The following is a 22,814-nucleotide window of genomic DNA, read 5'->3' as shown; positions in this document are numbered from 1 at the left end:
GAACTGCAGATATAACAAAGTCTCTAATTCCACCCAGAGAGTAGCCACTCGCAGCTGGGCACATCAAGGCTGAACAGACCTCTAGCCAGAGTTCGTGGCAGTCAGCACTTGGATTCAAAACTTGAAGCAATCCTATAAACGTATACGAGTTGTAACCAAGAGTGAACAGGAACCTTTTTCCTCAGTACCTGGAACGTTTTCCGTCTCCTTAACAGTACTGGAAAAAGCATGGATTCGTCAATGTCCTTCCCAACTCAGTAACCAGGCACTTCTCAGGATGCCACTTGTCGGCCCTCCTCCGAAGAGTCCTCCCCCAGTTACTTTCATGAGCTGTGGTGCCCCTCCAAGCCGAGAGCACACCCGGACACCTTGAATCCTCCCTCAGTTACTGCGCCTCAGACTAGCCGGTTCTTAGACTTGGGAACAGATGGATCCCTACCCCAGACCAGACGGGTCTATTGGGGGTAACTAACAGAAACATGTTGCTGGCCCGGTCCTGGAACCAGAACAGACCACACCGGCCTCACAAACTCCTCTCCCTAAACATGTGACCCCCAACATCTTAAGTACCCCTTCCCAGACTCCTCAGTGAGGCCTGGCACACCCACTGATTGGTTCCGAGGCTGATACCCAAAACGTCCAACCAGGCCTGATTCTGGCTTGTCATGTGTACCTCACCATACACATGACCAAGCAGAACTTCTAACATAGCCTGGCCAGACTGACGTCAAGGTCAACCTACATAATTAACCCTCAGAACCCCTACTGTTCTGAGGCAAAAACCAAATTTACACCTGTATGACACTTGGTCCAAAATGTCATCGGCTACAACAGGAAAGCGGTAGTTGGCAAGGCTTGGCCATGAACTCATAAGCGTTTTTAGCTAATAAATGTAAGGGCAGGTATCTTTTGTTGCCTGATCTTAAACTCTTTGAGGCTCACATTCACATGCTACTGTAAAAAAGATCCGCACTTTACACTTTACTTTTTTCTGTGTTGTAAAATAAGACACACCAACATTACCACAAAATTTATAATGAGCAGCATTTTTATTACCAAAGTACAAAAAAAAACCCCCACAGTATTCTCTTATGGCTTTAGAAATACATCTATCACTTGTAAAATTTTAACCTTCCTTCTTTGGCTAACATAGATAGGAGTTCAGATTCAAACTCAGCATTGTGCACCCCGGTCCAACGGAAGGCCCCCGGAAATTTGTTCTTTTCCCAATAGTGGTGCCAGTTTCCATTCCTGTCTGCACCAAAACCAAACACTGATATCTAAGGAGGAAGAAGAAAGATCACAATTAGCTCAAGACTGTCAAATAACAACTGCAAAAATTGTGACCTCTGCTTCCGATTGCATTAAATCATGATCTTTATATTAATTTGATATTGATACCAATACTGTGCCAGTGACTCCGATTCTCGGTTAAACAAAGAATGCAATAAACTTTAAATAAGCAAAGATTGAAGAGTCAGTAAACTGTTTTTTGGTTTTGTATGACGACAACAACCTCATTCCATTGCAATCTTCTTAAAAATATCGGAATCCAAGTGCTTCTTCTTGTCCTTTAAGCCCCATCTCCATACTTTGTGACAGCTCTAAATAGGGAACACTTCTTTATGCCAAACCATGGTGTCATACTACCAATGCTACATTCTAGAGCTGCACGATTCTGGCCAAAATGAGAATCACGATTTTTTTGCTTAGAATAAAAAGATCACGATTCTCGTGACGTAAAATATTTCACATTATACAAAAAAAATTCATTAAGTAATTTTTTCCAAAACAATTGCATTTGAAAGACCGCTGCACAAATACAGTGTAACATAAAATATTTAACCACTTGCCGACCGCCGCACGACGATGTACGTCGACAGAATGGCACGGGCAGGCATAAGGGCTTACATGTACGTCCTTGCCTGCCCGCGGGTCGGGGGCCCGATCGGGCCCCCGCCCGGTGCCTGCGGCGGTCGGTATTCGTTCGGGAGCGATCCCGGACGAGGGGACGGCCATTCATTCATGGCCACCCCCTCGCGATCGCTCCCGACGAATGAAAATGCTCGGTGACATCACTTCCTCTCCTGTAATGTAAACACAGGCAGAGGAAGTGAAGTAATCTCTCCTCGTGTCGGTCTTTTTCGTTCCGGCACCGAGGAGAGAGGATCGTGAGTTGCACCCAACACTACACTTACAGTAGAACACGCCAGGCACACTTTTCACCCCCCTGATCACCCCCCAATCACCCCTGCCCCCCCCCAGTCACAGTGACACCAATTGCATTTTTTTTTATTTTAATTTTTTTTTTTTTTTTTTTGCATTGGTGTCATTTGTGACTGTAATAACTGTTAGGGCAGTTAGGGCTAGCCCCCTTTAGCTCTAGGGTGCCCCCCTAACCCCCCAATAAAGGTTTAACCCCGTGATCACCCCCCGTCGCCAGTGTCACTAATAAGCGATCGTTTTTCTGATCGCTGTATTAGTGTCACAGGTGACGCTAGTTAGGCAGGTAGGTATTTAGGTTCGCTGCAGCTTTTTATAGCGTCAGGGACCCCCATATACTACCGCATAGCCCCCTGATTGCCCCCCAGTTAACCCTTTCACCAGTGATCAACATATAACTGTTACAGGTGACGCTGGTTGGTTAGTTATTTTTTTTTTGTTTCAGGGCACCCGCCATTTATTACCTAATAAAGATTTAACCCCCCTGATCACCCGGCGGGTGATATAAGTTTGAGGGTCAGATAAGGCCTGCGTCGCCCCAGCGTCAGGTTAGTGCCAGTACCGCTAACACCCACGCGCAAAGCATACACCTCCCTTAGTAATATAGTATCTGATCAGATCTATATTAGCGTTGCCAGCATTTTAGGTTTCCCAAAACGCATTGTTAGCGGGATCAGCCCAGATACCTGCTAGCACCTGCGTTTAGCCCCTCCGCCAAGCCCAGCCCAGCCCACCCAAGTGCAGTATCGATCGATCACTGTCACTTACAAAACACAACACACATAACTGCAGCGTTCGCAGAGTCAGGCCTGATCCCTGCGATCGCTAACAGTTTTTTTTGTAGCGTTTTGAAACAGTCGCTGACAGGCTAGGTGCTTTTTTACCTGTGAGTCTCACTAGTGTACCCCTAAATTTAGAGCCCAAAATGGCAAAGCGAAGGTACACTAGTGAAGAGGCCTACACGTTTCTGAGCATGACAGATAGTGAAGAGGACGTCACTCATCTGTCAGATTCAGGCTCAGAATACGATCCTGTAGAGGACAGCGGCTCCATGACAGATAGCTCTGACGACGGAGATGAGGCCTCTGTTAGGGACAGGTGTGCCCGATCCCGAATGTATTCTGTTGTTGAGGTGCATAAACCGCAGGCCACTCGTATGGAGCAGAGACGTACTAGAGCCGCTCATCCTTCTGGTGAACTGGCAAGCACCAGCGGCCTAGTACACCCTGGACCTTCATCCAGCACTGCAGTAACACGTGGTGACGTGGCGAGTCCCATAAGTGCAGTTCAAGCTGGCGAGGTGGCAAGCACAAGTAGTGTCCCGCTGCCACCAAGAAGAAGACAAAGACAGGCCCGTCGTACCCATAGTGCCCTTCCTGCAGAATTCGCCAATCCTATTTGGGTGCCCACCACTTCTGCAGAACCCGTACTTCCCCCATTCACTGGCCAACCTGGCATTAACGTGGAAACAGTTGATTTTACGACACTTGACTTTTACTCACTGTTTTTCACCGAAGATCTCTATAGATCTATTGTGGACCAAACCAATTTGTACGCTGCTCAACACATCGCCACTATTCCCCAGTCCGCCCTTGCCAGACAATGGAAACCAGTTACGGTTTCAGAATTTAAAATCTTTCTGGGCCTCTCCCTCAACATGGGCATAACCAAAAAGAGTGAGTTGCGGTCATATTGGTCCACTGACCCAATTCACCATATGCGCGTGTTCTCTGCTTCCATGTCCAGGGCACGATACGAGCAGATTATGCGGTTCATGCACTTCAGCGACAATGAACTCTGTCGTCCTCGTGGAGACCCTGAATACGATCGGATCTACAAAATTCGGCCCCTCATAAACCACTTCAACCAACGTTTTGCAGACTTGTTTACTCCCGATCAAGTTGTCTGCGTTGATGAGTCCCTGATTAAGTTTTCTGGTCGCTTGTCATTCAAACAATACGTCCCCAACAAGCGTTCCAGATACGGGGTCAAGATGTATAAGCTCTGTGACAGGGCCACAGGCTATACATGTAGTTTCATGGTTTATGAGGGTAAAGATAGTCACGTAGAGCCGGAGAACTGCCCTGACTACATAGGAAGCGCTGGCAAGATAGTGTGGGACATGGTGTCACCCTTATTCGGAAAGGGGTACCACTTGTACGTGGACAATTATTACACAAGCGTGCCACTGTTTAGTCACTTGTTTGATCAGCAGATTGGAGCATGTGGCACCGTGCGACCTAATCGCCGGGGCTTTCCCCAGCGGCTTGTAGAGTCCCGTCTTAGGCTGGGGGAGAGAGCCTGCTTGCGCAGTAATAATTTGCTCGCTATGAAGTGGAGGGATAATAAGAATGTTTTCGTTCTTACCTCCCTTCATGCAGACACGACGGTCCAAATTCCTACGGCGACTGGTATTGTGGAGAAACCCCTCTGTGTCCACAAATATAACCTTAACATGGGAGGGGTGGACCTCAATGACCAGTTGTTGGCGCCGTATCTAGTTGCCCGTAAGTCCAGACGCTGGTACAAAAAAGTGTCTGTTTATTTATTCCAATTGGCTATACTGAATGCTTATGTACTACACAAAGCTTCAGGACGGACTGGATCCTTCCTCAAATTCCAGGAGGATATCGTCAGAGCCCTTCTGTATCCAGGCGGTGCTCCACCTCACCTTCCCCTACCAGATGCAGTAAGCCGGCTGCATGAGAGGCATTATATTTATGTCCTCCCGAGTACCCCTACCCAACGAGCCCCCCAAAGAAAATGTCGTGTCTGCAGAAAGCGCGGATTTAGACGTGACACCCGTTCTTATTGTCCACGCTGTCCTGGCAATCCTGGTCTTTGTCAGGGTGAGTGTTTTGAACGCTACCATGAACTAGTTGAGTATTAGCGTAGGGTACAGCATTGCACAGGCTAGGCACACGTTCACAGGGTCTCCCAAGATGCCATCACATTTTGAGAGACCCAAACCGCTGGAACCGTTACAACAGAAGTGTTAAAGTTACATAAAAAAGTGTTAAAAAAAAAAAAAAAGTTAAAAAAAAATAAAACCTAAAAAAATATAAAATAAAAAAACCAAAAATAGTTGTCGTTTTATTGTTCTCTCTCTCTCTCTCTATTCTCTCTCTATTGTTCTGCTCCTTTGTACTGTATTCTATTCTGCAATGTTTTATTGTTAACCATTTTTTGTTTTCAGGTAAGCCATTCAGCTGTAGCGTGGATTTATTTATCTTGACAGCAACAGCGTTTGCTCCCACGATACGTAAAGCCACGACTCCAGCGCTGTCGGAGGTGATTTCACCACCACAGTTAAAAAAGAGCATATATGCCGAAGCATGGGGGCATAAGGGGTGGAGGAGCGATTTTGCTCCTAATGCCACGTACATACAGTCAAAATTCCGACGGAGGGCTTGCCCGTGGAAAAGTTTGAATGTATGTACGTGGCATAACTTTTTTGCGGGAGGATGCCCCCATGCTTCAGCATATATATATTTTAGGCACAGATTGTGTTAAATGTGTTATTTTTTGCTATTTTTTTTGTATTTGCTTTGCAGGTATGGTACGTCTTACTGTTATACTGTAATGTTACTTTGTTTTATTGTTAACCATCATTTGCTTAGCAGGTACGCCATTCAGTTGCAGCGCGGATTTATTTATCTTGACAGCAACAGCGTTTGCTCCCATGATACATAAAGCCGCGACTCCAGCACTGTCGGGGGTGATTTCACCACCACAGTTAAAAAAGAGCATATATGCCGAAGCATGGGGGCATAAGGGGTGGAGGAGCGATCTGCTCCTACCTTTTGCGGGAGGATGCCCCCATGCTTCGGCATATATAAATGGTGCATGTATGCCCACCATTAGAAGTGGGTGGATGAAGGGAGGTATCTAATGGTGGGCATACCCACCGATCAATATTTTTTTTTCGTTCAGCCCACAGGCTGCATGAAAAAAAAATTACAATAAGCTTCTAAATGTTGTGCATAAAATGCCAGGACAGTTCAAAACCTCCCCAAATGACCCCATTTTAGAAAGTAGACACCCCAAGCTATTTGCTGAGAGGCATGTCGAGTCCATGGAATATTTTATATTTTGACAAAAGTTGTGGAAAAAATACATTATTATTATTTTTTTTTTTTTTTTTTGCACAAAGTTGTCATTAAATGATATATTGCTCAAACATGCCATGGTTATATGTAAAATTACACCCCAAAATACATTCTGTTGCTTCTCCTGAGTACGGGGATACCACAAGTGTGAGACCTTTTGGGAGCCTAACCGCGTACGGTACCCCAAAATCCAAGCACCACCTTCAGGATTTCTAAGGGTGTAAATTTTTGATTGCATTCCTCACTGCCTATCACAGTTTCGGAGGCCATGGAATGCCCAGATAGCACAAAATCCCCCCAAGTGACCCCATTTTGGAAAGGAGACACCCCAAGCTATTTGCCGAGAGGTATGGTTAGTATTTTGCAGACCTTCATTTTTGTCACAAAGTTTTGAAAATTGAAAAAAAGAAAAAAAATATACATTATTTTTTTTTTTTTCTTCATTTTCAAAAACAAATGAGAGCTGCAAAATACTCACCATGCCTCTCGGCAAATAGCTTGGGGTGTCTACTTTCCAAAATGGGGTCATTTTGGGGGGTTTTGTGCTATTTTGGCATTTTATGGCCTTCAAAACTGTGATAGGCAGTGAGGTGTGAAATCAAATATTTACACCCTTAGAAATCCTGAAGGCGGTTCTTGGTTTTCGGGGCCCCGTACGCGACTAGGCTCCCAAAAAGTCCCACACATGTGGTATCCCCGTACTCAGGAGAAGCAGCAGAATTTATTTTGGGGTGTCATTTCACATATGCCCCTGGCATGTGTGAGCAATATATCATTTAGTGACAACTTTGTGAAAAAAAATAAAAAAAAAATAAAAGTTTGTACTTTTCCCGCAACTTGTGGCAAAATATAAAATATTCCATGGACTCAACATGCCTCTCACCACTAGCTTGGGGTGTCTACTTTCTAAAATGGGGTCATTTGTGGGGGTTTTGTGCCATCTTGGCATTTTATGGCCTTCAAAACTGTAATAGGTAGTGAGGCGTGAAATCAAAAATTTACGCCCTTAGAAAGCCTGAAGGCGGTTCTTGGCTTTCGGGGCCCCGTATGCAGCTAGGCTCCCAAAAAATCACACACATGTGGTATCCCCGTACTCAGGAGAAGCAGCAGAATTTATTTTGGGGTGTCATTTCACATATGCCCATGGCATGTGTGAGCAATATATCATTTAGTGACAACTTTGTGAAAAAAAAAAAAGTTTGTAATTTTCCCGCAACTTGTGGCAAAATATAAAATATTCCATGGACTCAACATGCCTCTCAGCAAATAGCTTGGGGTGTCTACTTTCTAAAATGGGGTCATTTGTGGGGGTTTTGTGCCATCTTGGCATTTTATGGCCTTCAAAACTGTAATAGGTAGTGAGGCGTGAAATGAAAAATTTACGCCCTTAGAAAGCCTGAAGGCGGTGCTTGGTTTTCGGGGCCCCGTACGCGGCTAGGCTCCCAAAAAGTCCCACATATGTGGTATCCCCGTACTCAGGAGAAGCAGCAGAATTTATTTTGGGGTGTCATTTCACATATGCCCATAGCATGTGTGAGCAATATATCATTTAGTGACAACTTTGTGAAAAATGTATAAAGTTTGTAATTTTCCCGCAACTTGTGGCAAAATATAAAATATTCCATGGACTCAACATGCCTCTCAGCAAATAGCTTGGGGTGTCTACTTTCTAAAATGGGGTCATTTGTGGGGGTTTTGTGCCATCTTGGCATTTTATGGCCTTCAAAACTGTGATAGGTAGTGAGGAGTAAAATGACATATGTATGCCCTTAGAAATCCTGAAGGCGGTGCTTGGCTTTCGGGGCCCCGTACGCGGCTAGGCTTCCAAAAAGTCGACCACATGTGGTATCCCCGTACTCAGGAGAAGCAGCAGAATGTATTTTGGAGTACAATTCCACATATAACCATGGCATGTGTGAGCAATATATCATTTAGTGACAACTTTGTGTAAAAAAAAAAAAAAATTTTTTTTTTGTCATTATTCAATCGCTTGCGGCAAAAAAATAAAATATTCAATGGGCTCAACATGCCTCTTATCAATTTCCTTAGGGTGTCTACTTTCCAAAATGGGGTCATTTGGGGGGGTTTTGTACTGCCCTGCCATTTTACCACCTCAAGAAATGAGATAGGCAGTCATAAACTAAAAGCTGCGTGAATTCCAGAAAATGTACCTTAGTTTGTAGATGTGACAACTTTTGCGCAAACCAATAAATATACAATTATTGACTTTTTTTTTACCAAAGACATGTGGCTGAATACATTTTGGCCTAAATGTATGACTAAAATTGAGTTTATTGGATTTTTCTAATAACAAAAAGTAGAAAATATCATTTTTTTTCAAAATTTGCGGTCTTTTTACGTTTATATCGCAAAAAATAAAAATCGCAGAGGCAATCAAATACCATCAAAAGAAAGCTCTATTTGTGGGAAGAAAAGGACGCAAATTTCGTTTGGGTACAACATTGCATGACCGCGCAATTACCAGTTAAAGCAGCGCAGTGCCAAAGTGTAAAAAGACCTCTGGTCATTTACCAGCAAAATGGTCCGGTCTGAAGGTGGTTAAACAACCTCAATAAAAATCATTTTATTCCCTATGGTGTCTACTAAAAAATATATATAATTTTTGGGGGTTCTAAGTAATTTTCTAGCAAAAAAAACATTTTTTTTTAACTTGAAACCAACAAGCGAAGGGACACACGCCCCTCAACACAATCTCATAGGGAATAATGCACAACTGAGGATGTCAATCACAAACTGTGTACTGGAGCTCCGCTCCACCCTCCTTCTCTAGATCGTTTGGAGTCAGCAAAGCATGTCAGAAATGAATGAGGTGCAGGGGGTGCGTTTCCCTAAATATAGGCACTCGACAGACAGACGCTTAAGTACGCACGTGTGAATGAGGCCTTAATAAATGTGTTTAAACAGTCAGTATTTTCACCTGAAGAAATTGGCAAAGTACCAAGGAACATCAGTTGCAGTTTTGAAGGATTCCAGTAAGTGCGATTAAAGCTCAGTTTAAGTCACAGGAATAGATATGCAGTCAGACAGACACTTTTCTATTTTCATAGCTTTACTATTTTATGTTTTGTGCATTTGATGTGGTTTGCGGTCTACCACTATTTTGTATTACATGGATTAGTTCCTAGTAAGGTTGCCACCTGTCCGGGATTCACCCGGGCAGTCCAGGTTTTTAATCATGTGTCCAGGTTTCAAGCAGACTGAAAAACTGACACATTATTCAGACCAGGCTGTAGCTCCCCAAGTAACCAAGATAGTCGCACGCAAATCTGTTGCCATCCGGAAGCTGCGGGCGGCTGTCTGGGGACAGTCCTAGCTCGATGCTCCCAGCCTCCCCATGTTCTCCAGTTAGGCAGGCCATAAATTATATTCTTTTCTTTCCTGGAACCCATGGAAAATTGCTCAATTCCCCCAACAACACAGTCAGTGTTGATGGGGGAATCCCTCCCGTGGCACTATTGTGTTCTACTGGCAGGGGGCCTTCCCAGCAGGGAGAACTCAATGATTACCGCTAGCTGCTGGGAGTAATCGCATGCCAAAAATCCAACAGGCTGGTTGTATTGAATTTGATCGATGGACAACCAGCCTGCCCATATGTGTCCAATCTCGGCCAGTCTCTGCTGAACTAGCCGAAATTTGATCCATCTATGACCAGCTTTAGCTTCACTTTTCTCAAGTAAAGGAAGGTTTTTGTTTTTTTTAAGGAATGTCTTTTTATCTGCAAGAAATGCTATAAAAAAACATATTTTGTACATGTCAGCCTAAAATACACTGGAGTCTTTTTGGTGAGTTGCCACCACTTGCGGATCTTGAGGAGTCATCCTGCCATACTGTCCAAACAGACTGAGTCTCAGGTGGTATGTTTTTTGCACAAAGTGACATTTTAGACAATGGCTGGACATGTAAAATCCGACAGGCTGGTTGACCGACTTCGTCAACTTGGGTACATTCAGCCTGCCCATACATGGTTCAAAACTGAACTATCTTGCTGAACTGACCAAGATTCGAACTGTCTATGGCCAGCTTAAGTCCCAGAGCTCTTAGTAATCAGCACTGTTAGACCTGGTTAGACACACCTCACCCCTTCTGCACTACATCTCTGTGTGTGGACACTTGTGACACTTACCTTTGCCAGCACAGAACATAATCACAAATAAAACCATGCAGTGGTACAGAACTATAAAGGGATTAATAGATGTGAGGAGTTAAGCATTAAAGTGATACTAAAGTCTATTTTTATTTTTTTGGTTAAAAATAACAAACATGTTACACTTACATGCTCGGTGCAGTGGTTTGGCACAAGTCGGCCCAGATCCTCCGCTTCTCAGGTCCACCTTCGGAGCTCCTCTCCCCTCCCTCCTAAAGAGTGCCCCCACAGCAAGCAGCTTGCTATGGGGGCATGAGCCAAGCCACAACTCCCTGTGTCCATTCAGTTACCGAGCCGCGACACAGCTCTGCCCCCTCTCTCTCATGATTGGCTCACTGACTTTGATTGACAGCAGCGGGAGCCAATGGTGCTGCCCTGCTGTCTCAGGCAATCAGGAGGAGAGTCTTGGGAAGCTGAAACACTCCTACAACATCGCTAGATAGAGATGGGGCTCAGGTAGGTATTAGGGGGGCTGATGCACACAGAAGGCTTTTTATTCTTTTTATTTAAGGCTTTTATTTATTTTTTCTTAATGCATAGAAAAAGAAACTTATGATTTTACAATCACTTTAAGATTTAAAATATCTATGGAGATTTTTGACACCTTTAATAATTATGTAGCTATGCTGTCATTGGACATACTCACGTCATCACATATATGTAGAGCAAAGAAGACAGCCAGCATTCCAGTAGATGGATACCTCCCATGATGATTTGTCCAATTATCATGGATGTATTTGAAAAAAGCTGGATTAAAGATTAATACCTAAAAAATAAACACTGGTTTTAACACAGTAGTTACTATATAAGCATGCAATGAAGTGTAAAATTTCTATTATATTTCTCTATATTTCCCTGGATAAAAGATGTAAAAACATTGTTTCACTCTGGACATTTGTTTACATTGCAATCTAGATCAGGGGTCTCCAAACTTTCTAAAGAAAGGGCCAGTTTACTGTCCTTCAGACATTAGGGGGGCATGACTGTGCCCAGTGGGAGTAAATAATGCCTGATCTGGTGCCTTGGGAGGAATATTGCCCCATTTTTGTTGTCAGTGGAAGGAATTATGCCACCATCGTTGGTGTCAGTGGATGGAATAGTGCCCCATTGTTGGTGTCAATGGCAGGAATATTGCCTCAAGGGTCGGATAAAGGCTAGCAAAGGGCCACAGTTTGGAGACCATTTATCTAGATCAGGGGTCTCCAAACTTTTTAAACAAAGGGCCAGTATGTTGTCCTTCAGACTGTAGGGGGGGCTGGACTAAAGCCAGTGGTTGTAGAAATTGTCTTGGTGTCAGTGGGACTAAACCATGCCCAATCGTTGGTGTTAGTGGTAGGAATACTGCCCCAGCATTGGTGTCATTAGGAGGAATTGCGCCCCATTGTTAGTGTCATTGGGAGGAATTATGTCCCATTGTTGGTGTCATTGTGAGAAATCGTGCCTCTTCATTGGTGGCAGTGGGAGGACATATGCCCAATTGTTAGTGTCAATGAGAGGACATAAGTCCAATTGTTGATGTCAGTGAATGAAATAGTACCCCAAGGGCCGGATAAAAGCAAGCAGAGGGCATCAGTTTGGAGACCACTGATCTAGATTAACAAGTCAGCTAAATTTTATAATCCTGAATTCAGAGTTGATACGAAAGACTCCTGACATTCAGATGATGTGTGTCCTGCACCTCTTGTAATAAATTTAGTCAAAATCATAGGATTACAGTGAAATTTCAATGTTTGGGTGTAACCTCTTGGAGTCAATGAAAAGGTGAAACTTGGGTTTTTCAAAGTGGAAGTAAACCCTTTGTTTAAAATTGTACCTACAAGTAAACCTATAATAATGCTTACCTGTAGGTACAGTGAATATCTCCTCAACTTGCATGGTTTAGGAGAAATTCAAATCACATGGAGCCGGTGATGTCACCAGAGCATACACTCTGAAGGGACGGTATACTGGTACCGTCTCTTCAGAGCTCTGTGCCACGTCTTCTGACTCCCACGCGCATGCGTGAGAGTGACGTCATTGTGGCGTGGTCAATCAGACGGCCGGAGGACGTGAACCCGGAAGGAAGATCGGGTGAAGATGGAAGCGCCTGTCAGTGCTGGAGGTACGGGATGCTTAACCCAACACATTATGCCTTTACTTTGCAGGGTTTAAAAAATAAAAAAAGATTTGGTGCAGTTTACGACTGCTTTAACCACTTCAGCCCCGGAAGGATTTATCCCCTTAATGACCAGGCCATTTTTTGCGATACGGCACTGGGTCACTTTAACTGACAATTGCGCGCTCAAAATGTATGTCCTTTTTTCCCCATAAATAGGGGTTTCTTTTGGTGGCATTTGATCACCTCTGCGGTTGTGCTATAATAAAAAATTACCGACAATTTTGAAAAAAAAAAATAAACAATTTTTTTACTTTTTTGCTATAATAAATAAATAATGATTAAAAAAAAAAATTCTTCATCGGTTTAGGCCAATATGTATTCTTCTACATATTTTTGGTAAAAGGAAATTTTCAATAAGCGTATATTGATTGGTTTGCGCAAAAGTTACAGCATCTACAAATAGGTGATATATTTATGGCATTTGTATTTTTTTTATTTTTTTTACTAGTAATGGTGGCGATTTTTAGCGGGACTGCGACATTGCGGCGGACAGATCAGACACTTTTGACAGTTTTTTGGGACCACTGATATTTATACAGAGATCAGAGCTAAAAATAGCCACTGATTACTGTATAAATGTCACTGGCAGGGAAGGGGTTAACTCTAGGGGGCAATCAAGGTATTAAGTGTTCCCTAGGGAGGTGTTTCTGACTGTGGGAGGGGACTGTCTCTCTCTACTTCCCTGTTAGAATGGGGATCTTTTTTTTTTTTTACATTGATAGATGTCCGTTCTGGCTCCCTGTGGAGTGATCGTGGGTGGCCAGCAGACATCGCTCCCGCTGGCCAGGTGCATTGGCTCCGGCCTGCTACTGCTCCTAAGGGGGCCGGCGTACAGCTATGGCGATTCGCGCAGCCGTACCAACCTGCCACGGTATAATGATGGCAGCTGGTCGGCAAGCAGTTAAAGGATAAAATTGCCTTTAAGTGACTCCTGTGAATTATGGAAGCTCTCTACAACTACCCTGGACCTGTATTTGTGCAGCCCTTCATTAGCCTTATTATTTTACATCTCTATATTTATAGAACGCAAAATGAAAAAACTATGTGACAGTATATAAATAATGGTAAAATACATACAAAAAAGGAAGAAGCACAAATACCAAAAAAATAGTAAATAAAATTTATAGAATTATCTTTAATATACCTAAAAACCTGCACAGTCTAAAAAAAAAAAAAAAAATACAATGTGGTAGATCTTTCAATTGTGCTGAGATCCTTCCATTTAAACCCTATGGGCAAAGCCCTATTACCCTATGGCCAAAGCCCCATTATAGTGTCTTGGTATTTAGTTCTTCAGGGCTCACCTTGTCCTTATCAGCTTGAATGTATTGCTTGACCCTTGTATATGTACTGGAAAGAAAAACAGTAAATTATATACCAGTCAATAATATCTCAAAGGTGAATGGACAGTTGTATTGTACCATATACATACATTTACAAATACTGTACTCCTATAAAAAAAATCCTTAAAGTGATTGTAAACCCTTCTTTTTAGCTCGTTTTGCACAGTGTGGCCCCGATCCTCGACTTCTGGGGTCCCTCAGTGGCTCTCGCGGCTCCTCCCCACATCAGATAACCCCCTAGATGTCCTGGGGGCGTTACCTTGCGGGCACGCTCCCGAGTCCGGCATTTGCATCCATAGACACGAATGCCAGACTCAGCCCCACCCCCCGGTTATTGGATTTGATTGACAGCAGCGGGAGCCAATGGCTGTGCTGCTATCAATCTATCAAATCAAGAGGCGGGACTCCATGGAGAGAGGGAGAGCGCGTCTCTGCCGACGCAAAAATTATGCTCAAGTAAGTAAACTGGGGGGCAGGGAGGCCAGTCACTGCCAGGTCTTTTTTCACCTTAATGCATTAAGCTCAGGGCTCTGTGCAGGCCATTTGAGATCATCAATACGTCTTTATGAATATGGCTTTGAACACAGGGGTATAGTCATGCTGGTACAGTGAAAGGCCTTCGCAAACTACATCACCAGTTGGAAGTGCACAATTGTCTCTGTATTAATAGTACCTTCCAACAGAAACATTGAATGCAATAATTTGGAAGGGTATCCACATACTTTGGGTTATAAAGCATAATGACGGATGGTCAGGTATCCAGAAACTTTTTGCTATGTAGTGTAAAAATAGTAGAGCGTATATAAATCTCTCCCTAATTCCATATCTGTTCAGCTATACCCATATATGGATAAAACCATGCTGTTTTTTTTTCCAATGCTCTGTCCCTTGTAGACAGAAAATTAGGACTGGCCTATCAAAACCCAAGTATGCATAATGCTAAGGTGACTTGTGAAATCTTTCCATTTATTCCCAATGTAACTCATTTAGAAAACAATCATTTCATTACTGGATACGTACAACTTGATCTCTCCTGTGGAGAGGGCACTGGTAATCCACCTAAGGTCTTGCAGCTTAAACGGCACCAGGACTAGATGGACCCCATTTGAAATGTGCATAGCACTTTCTGGATACATAAAATGATGAGTGGTTCTGAAGCCCACATCTTCTTCAAATCCGGAAGTGAGAGCTCTGTTCATTCTAAAAAATGTAAGAGAGCGGATGGTTAGGAAAGGCATAATAACATTTAGCAGGGTTAACACAGTGGAGTCATTTGGCACTAAACCTTTGGTGTGCACAGTTCTACCCCAAACCAAAAATAGTTTCCACGTGGGTATAGATTTTGTTGGCAAATGCAAAATATAAGGATTAATATTTAAGGTGTTCAGAGCCCAGGGGTCCTAAACAGTAAACATCACCTTAGCCAGCCAAACGCCCTAACTTTCTCTTTCAGCAATAATTTCAGGGGTGCAGATCCAGAGTCGGTGGAAACTGTGCCGACAACAAGTTCCAAAATGGTGCTGCATTATCTTTTCTGTTTGTCTATGCAGGCTTTAACTTGAACTAGTCTGCCTATGCAGGTTCACATAACTGTTCTTCTTATGCCGCGTACACACGATCGGAATTCTCTCTGGGAAAAAGCTCTGATGGTTTTCCCAATGGAATTCCGACGGAATTCGGCTCAAGCTGTCTTGCCTACACACGGTCACATCAAATTCCAATCGTTTATAACGCGGTGACGTACAACGTGTACAACACGGGACTAGAAAAAGGAAGTTCAATAGCCAGTAGCCAATAGCTTCTGTCTCGTAGTTGAATCTGAGCATGCGTGATTTTCGGCATGTCGGAATTGCATACACACAATCGGAATTACCGATAGAAAGTTTTTCCGTTGGGAAAATTGAGAACATGCTATCAATTATTTTGCTGAAATTCGGACAGCTAAATTCCGATGGAGCATTCACACGGTCGCATTTTCCGATTAAAAGCTCTCATCTGTCTTTTTCTGGCCGGAATTCCGATCGTGTGTACGTGGCATAAGATGAACACACTGCTTTCCCTTGTCCCCTTCTGCCCTCTTCAAAAGAACCAGGTGAAGGGAAGTGACTCCCTGTCCTTCCACATGACAGTGCTGGTGGTTGAATCTTCAGGCTTATAGTGCTGTCCTATGGAGCTGAGTGGAGAGCCCTTAGGCTTGTGAAAGCTTCAAGTTGTGAAGTTAAGGCATTGAAAAAAGATATTAAAGTGTATGTAGAACACAAAACTTTTTTATTTAGAGTAGAGAGTGTTTTTTTTTTTTTTTTTGCTGTATCCCATTAAAAAGTTTTTTCATCACTTCCTGTCCCAGAGATACAACAGGAAGTAAGAGGAAAATCTCTCCAAAGTAAAGGGAAATCCCTTTTTAGACAGTTGTCACTGGAACAGGCGTCTCAATTGTGTTCCCACCTCCTGTTCCTGTGACAACTCCAAGGCTGGCTTCAGACCTGTCCATTCTAATGTTTTGCCTTAAGTCAAGGTGTAATGGCAGCCTAAAAGATTGGATTTCCCATCTCTTTCTGTAGCGGAGACAAGAGTCATCAGGACAAATAGTGAGTGTCAGGGGTGTATGAAAAAAATCAGTGGGCCCGTGTGCAAAATCAAAAGTGGGCCCTAGGCAGTGACAAAGTCAATAATGCAGCGCGCTGAGTTTACGTTAAATATTGGGCATGGCTTAAAGAGGGTGTGGCTTAATAGATTCTGAAATGATTTGCATAGTGCAGAATGTGGTAATGTTATATAGAGAATGTATAGTGTGGAGTGTATGGCCTTGGGTAGTATGTGCAGGAGAGGGGTGTGGAGTGTATGGCGGTGGGTGGTATATGCAAGAGAGGAGTGAGGAGTGTATGGCGGTGGGTAGTATGTGCAGGAGAGGGGTGTGGAGTGTATGGCGGTGTGTGGTATATGTAAGAGGAGTGAGGAGTGTATGGTGGTCGGTAGTATGTACCTGAGAGGAGTGCAGAGTGTACAGTGGTGTGTAGTATGTGCCTGAGAGCAGGGCAGGACTTACCATTGGGCTTGACTGGGCTCAAGCCCATGGGCCCCGACCAATAGGGGGCCCCGCCGAGATACATAGCAAAGTGTACTCGGCTCCGCTCACAGCCACGCCCAGTCCCACCCTATGATGGACATAACAAAGGGAATGGGCATAACTGAGAGCTGAGCCGAGTACACTCGGCTACTCTCGGCTCCGCTCGCGACTGTGAGATGACCCGAGAGCCGCCAAGAGGACCCGAGAGGCGCCAAGAGCTGCCAAGAGCCACCAAGAGGACAGGAGAGCCGCCAAGATACACAGGACTCTGTATCTTGGCGGTGCCATTTTTAAACTTCAAGACTGCAATGACAAGGCTGCAAATGACACTGGACAAGGCTGCATTGATGGGCGTTTAAATGTAAGTGTTTTACGTTAAACTTCCCTCCTAAACTTGGGGTGCGTGTTATACGCCCATAAATACGGTAATGTATAGAAGGTAGGGCCCAAAAGTGACTCAAGCCCAGGGGCCCCCACCACCCTAAGTCCTGCCCTGCCTGAGAGGCTTTAATATTGGATGTGGCACTATTAACGCATAGAATTAACACATAAAATTACTGTTCTGTATTTCTTTAAAGGTGGGTAGTATGTACAGGAGAGAAGCGCGGAGTGTATGGCAGTGGGTAGTATCTGTAGGATGGTGTCAGTAGGGCAGTGGATGGTGTCAGTAGTTTATTATTATTATTTTATTTTTTTACAATTTAAGCTTAAAAATGTGTAGAGGACCCTCTTTGTACAGCAGTAAAAACCTGGCAGTTTGAAAACTCCCTCACTCCATCCAAAAGTAAATAAAAAAGTTTTGGCTTTGCATACACCTTAGTGCTTCCTAATGCCCTGTACACACGATCGGATTTTCAGACAACAAAATCCATGTTTTTTTTTCCACGGATGTTGGCTCAAACTTGTCTTGCATACACACGGTCACACACAAAGTTGGTCGGAAATTCCGAACGTCAAGAACGCGGTGATAGCCAGTGCTGCTCTTATGTTTGTTTCCGAGCATGCGTGGCACTTTGTGCAACGGAATTGTGTACACACGATCGGAATTTACGACAACTGATTTTGTTGTTGGAAAATTTGAGAACCAGCTCTCAAATTTTGTGCGACACAAATTCCAATGGAAAATGTCCGATGGAGCCTATACACTAATGAGCCAACCACATTGACAACAACTCAATGCATTTAGGCGTCTAGACTCGGTAAAGATGACTTGCTGAAACTCAAACGGAGCTTTAGAATGGGGGAAAAAAAGGGATTTAAGTGACTTTGAATGTGGCATGGTTGATGGTGCCAGACAGGCTGGTCTGAGTATTTCAAAAGCTGCTGATCTACTGGAATTTTCATGCACAACTATCTCTCGAGTTTACAGAGAATGCTCCGAAAAAGAGAAAATATCTAGTTGTGTGGATGAAAATGCCTTGTTGATGTCAGAGGTCAGAGGAGAATAGGCAGATGATGGAAAGGCAACAGTAACTCAAATAACCACTTGGTACAACCAAGGTATGCAGAATACCATCTCTAAATGCACAACACATCGAACCTTGAAGTAGATGGGCTACAGCAGCAGAAGACCACACCGGGTGCTGCTTCTGTCATCTAAGAACAGGAAACTGAGGCTAAAATTCGCACAGGATCACCAAAATTGATCAATAGAAGATTGGAAAAACTATGCCTGGTCTGATGAGTCTAAATGTCAGCTGCAACATTCAGATGGTGGGGTCAGAATTTGGTGTAAACAACATGAAAGCATGGATCCATTCTGCCTTGTATCAACAGTTTAATCTGGTGATGGTGTAATGGTGTGGGGGGATATTTTCTTGGCATACTTTGTGCCCCTTAGTACCAATTGAGCATCGTTTAAATGCCACATTCTACCTGAGTATTGTTTCTGACCATGTCCACCCCCTTTATGACTACAGTGTCCCCATCTTCTGATGGCTCCTTCCAGCAGGATAATGCTCCATGCCACAAAGCTCAAATCAACTCGAACAAAAAAAAAATGTTTAACATGATGACATTCATGGAACCGCCACTCAGACTGTTCATTCTGCCCACAGACATGTGTGTACTAAACATAAAGGAAACCTTATCTTTAGGGCTGTGTAAATTAAAGATTAATTCCTCGATTAATCGATTTTTTTTTTTTGATCAATCAAAATTCTTTTGACCGGTACTCACCTCTCCGCAGGCTTCCAGGTCTTCAGGGAGTTCTATCAGAGATCCGGTGACATCACGGACATCGACGTCACCGGACTCCTCCCCCCTTCCCCAAGTGCCTCCGTCTGCAAACGAAGGGAAGGGCGGAGGAGTCCGGTGACGTCAAAGTTCTGATTGGACGTAACTCGTACGGGGGAGGAGCTACGCATGACGTCACCCGCTGCTGCCCTAAGGAACTAACACGATTGTCGGCTTTACATGCTGTGTTTTTATCATCTTTATGTGAGTAGTTTGTGTTTGAACACAAAAATGAAATCTTATACTTAAAGCGGAGGTCCACCCTAAAATGGACCTTCCGCTCATCGGATTCCTCCCCCCCTCCGGCGCCACAATTGGCACCTTTCAGGGGGGAGGGGGGTGCAGTTACCTGGATAATCCAGGTAACTGCACCCACTTCCGGGCTAGCTCTCTGCGGAAAGGGGCGTACATTACGCCCCTTTCCGCAAGTGCCCGCCCCCTTCCGCAAGTGCCCCGCTGCCTGCTGGGAAACACACAGATCCAAGAGGCAGCGGGGACCGTCCTCATTGCGCAGCGCGGCTCGCGCATGCGCAGTAGGGAACCGGGAAATGAAGCCGAAAGGCTCCATTTCCTGATTCCCATACCCAAGATGGCGGCGGCAGCACTCGAGTGTCGATCTAGAGACCGGCTTCGGGTGCCAACATCGCGGGCGCGCTGGACAGGTAAGTGTCACTATTTTAAAAGTCAGCAGCTGCAGTATTTGTAGCTGCTGACTTTAAAAAAAAAAAAAACGCGGAGTCCCGGCGGACTCCCGCTTTAAGGGTTGAGCACTTAGATCTTTTCTTTCTACCCATGACCTGGCGTCCTTGCTGAGATCTAAGGAGACGTGAGAGAAGTTTATGGTCCGTGTTAACCATTTTGATACCCGCTTGCATGACCACCTGTTTGCACAGGGGTCCATGCCATAAGGTGAGAGTTATTAGTTGGACCGGAGGTGGAGGGATTGTCACACTACTGTGGAAAAAAAAAAAAAAAAGACTTACGTCAGTGCTACAGTTTGAATTGAAAACGTATTTGTGTGAACTGTGAAGTTAAGTCATGGATTGTGGAAACTAACTAGAGTTGGGTGATTGTATATAGTGTATACCACATTTACCACTGACTAATGCAGAGTTGCAATGCAAGGAGATTAGCTAAAAGTAGGTGGAGCTGTATGCGAGTTATAATTAATCAAAATTAGTCAATTAATTGATTAAAAAAGGAATTAATTAAATCGAACACGAAAATTTTAATCAGTAACAGCCCTACTTATCTTTAGATTCCTATGTGCTGCAACAGAAAACTGCAGGCATCTCCAGTATGCAATCCTCTAGCAAATTCATTTACAATTTCACAAATCAGAAAGAATTTTCTTTCTGGAGTTTACAAAACCTTACTTTTTAAATTACATAATACTTTAACAGCAGGTTTCCTTACACACTCAAAAAAGCATATTTATGTTCAAAGTTAGTTTTAAGATGGAAAAAAATAAAATAAATTTTTTTAGACAGACACAAAAATATTGCACAAATATTAACAATGTTATTTTTAATTTTATGTAATTTTCCCTTCTCCGACATCTGGTGACCATTCAGGAAGGGTGCGCCCTGCTGTGAAATATAAAAAAACGCTTTCCATAATTAACATTTGGATTTCAGTAGACAACCATAATTATAGTGATGGCAGAGTTTGTAGAAGACAGTTACAGCTTTTACCAATGCAAAGTGTAATGCTTGCGCTTTAAGAAGTGGTAAGAGGATATAGCTGCCTGGTATAGCTTCACCTTTAGCAAATCCCATTCAAGCCCCTGGACTTATTACACAATGCTATACTCTATGGCTAGGTAGGGTTGCCAACTTTTCTTCAAGTCAAAGCCGAACACTTTAACGGCACACAGCAAATTTTTTTTTATACATATATTTTGCTAATAAATAACATTTTTAATCATATGAATGGGAGCCCTGAATTAAGGGGGAACACTGTGGACTCTGATGTACGGAAAGAACTCTGATGTAAGGGGGAACACTGTGGACTCTGGTGTAAAGGGGAACTCTGATGTAAGGGGGAACACTGTGGCTTCTGATGTAAAGGGGAACTCTGATGTAAGGGGTGCTCTGAGAACCCCGATTTACCTTGGTGTACTCACTCAGAGGCTGGAGAGAGAAGGGGGGAGACTTGAGTCATAGACCGGGATGGATGGTGAGCTCACTCACCCCTTGGCAGTCAGCACCTCTCATCCAGCTGTATCTGAGGCACAGCCCCAGGGATTGGAGTGTGGGCAGACATAGAGGGATATGGGCAGGAGGAAGAGGTGCAGATTGAGCCCTCGCTCCTCTGTGTCTGTGTGTGTGTGTGTGTGTGTGTGTGTGTGTGTGTGTGTGCGTGCGTGCGTGCGTGCGTGCGTGCGTGCGTTGTCAGCTTAGACAACGCACGCCAGCACCCCTGCTGGGAAGCCATAGTTCAGTCTGAATAATGTGTCCAGATTTCAGGCAGTCTGAAACCTGGACACATGAGTCCAAACTCCAAACTGGGGGCCTTCTTACTGAAATAGTCCATTATGACCCAAAATAGTTATATTACCTTCAGAAAGAGCAAGCTCCATAATAAAATTTATGGCAATATGAATCCATAGGTGAGTAGGAAAAAATAGCTGTAATAGTGGTTGTAATGCAATGCATGAATCTATCTATTAGTCATAGAGGGGGTGGCTGGAGAGAGGGGGCGATGCCCGTGTGCCCTTAATGGGCAGGCTGCCCCTGTGTGTGGGTGTCACTTAAAGTGGTTGTACACCCAGCTTGTCTGACTCTCTGGCGGAAGTGTCTAAGGCATTCACGGCTCTTCTGGTGTCCCAAGTCTCGTTCTTCACTTTGCTGCCAAGTGGAGAATGAGGCTTGGGAAACTAGAAGAGCTCATGGACGTCTTAGACACTTGTCATCAGAGAGTCGGTCAAGCTAAGTGTGTCACCAGGAGGGTAAGGCTCGGCTATGGAGCAATGATAGAGGTTCCCCAAAAAACATTTATATGTGGTGATGTGCATCATTGGCATCCATTATGCAGGCTGAACAGTAAAGGCGGCTTATACCCAAAGTCAGTTACTGACTGATGCACATACAGTCCTTGAAAGGTCTACATATCCGGTAAGAGGCTATATTTGCCCTGTCTATTCTTTGGGGAGCATTGGGTGTTGCACCTGTTGAAAATTGAAGGACACTTCTTTTTCCTCACTTTAAGGACTTTTGCTGGCTTTCTGGACATATATTTCATTTATTTTCATTTACATTTTAATTTTGGTGGATTTTTTTGCCTTTTACATATCAATTGGAAAGGCCTCTTATCATATATGTGACAGCGCAATCCTAGTAGATCTGTAGTTCTTGAAATACTCAGACCAGCCCATCTGGCACCAACAACCATGCCATGTTCAAAGTTACTTAAATCCCCTTTCTTCCCCATTCTGATGCTGGTTTGAATTTCAGCAAGTCTTCACTACATCTAGATGCCTAAACGCATTGAGTTACTGCCATGTGATTGGCTG

General features: G+C 43.8%; 1 protein-coding gene across 4 annotated transcripts in view; it reads right to left on the bottom strand.

The window, feature by feature from the left end:
• Window positions 1-1,030: 1,030 nt before the first annotated feature.
• The window catches only part of LOC143935275 (CMP-N-acetylneuraminate-beta-galactosamide-alpha-2,3-sialyltransferase 2-like), an 84,614-nt gene continuing 62,830 nt past the window's right edge, over window positions 1,031-22,814 (bottom strand). For all 4 annotated transcript variants that reach the window (XM_077459019.1, XM_077459022.1, XM_077459020.1 and 1 more), the window contains exons 4-7: window positions 15,019-15,198; window positions 13,960-14,005; window positions 11,144-11,263; window positions 1,031-1,280 (exon numbers count right to left, since the gene is read on the bottom strand). In XM_077459019.1, coding sequence (XP_077315145.1) covers window positions 1,113-1,280; window positions 11,144-11,263; window positions 13,960-14,005; window positions 15,019-15,198 — 514 coding nt within the window. In that variant the 3' untranslated portion in view covers window positions 1,031-1,112. The remainder of the gene's footprint in view (window positions 1,281-11,143; window positions 11,264-13,959; window positions 14,006-15,018; window positions 15,199-22,814) is intronic.

The sequence above is a fragment of the Lithobates pipiens genome, unplaced genomic scaffold, assembly GCF_037356315.1.
Source record: "Lithobates pipiens isolate NorthernLeopardFrog02 unplaced genomic scaffold, aLitPip1_a1.2 Scaffold_28, whole genome shotgun sequence".
Taxonomy (NCBI): domain Eukaryota; kingdom Metazoa; phylum Chordata; class Amphibia; order Anura; family Ranidae; genus Lithobates; species Lithobates pipiens.
This window is presented reverse-complemented; position numbering and strand designations above follow the sequence as displayed.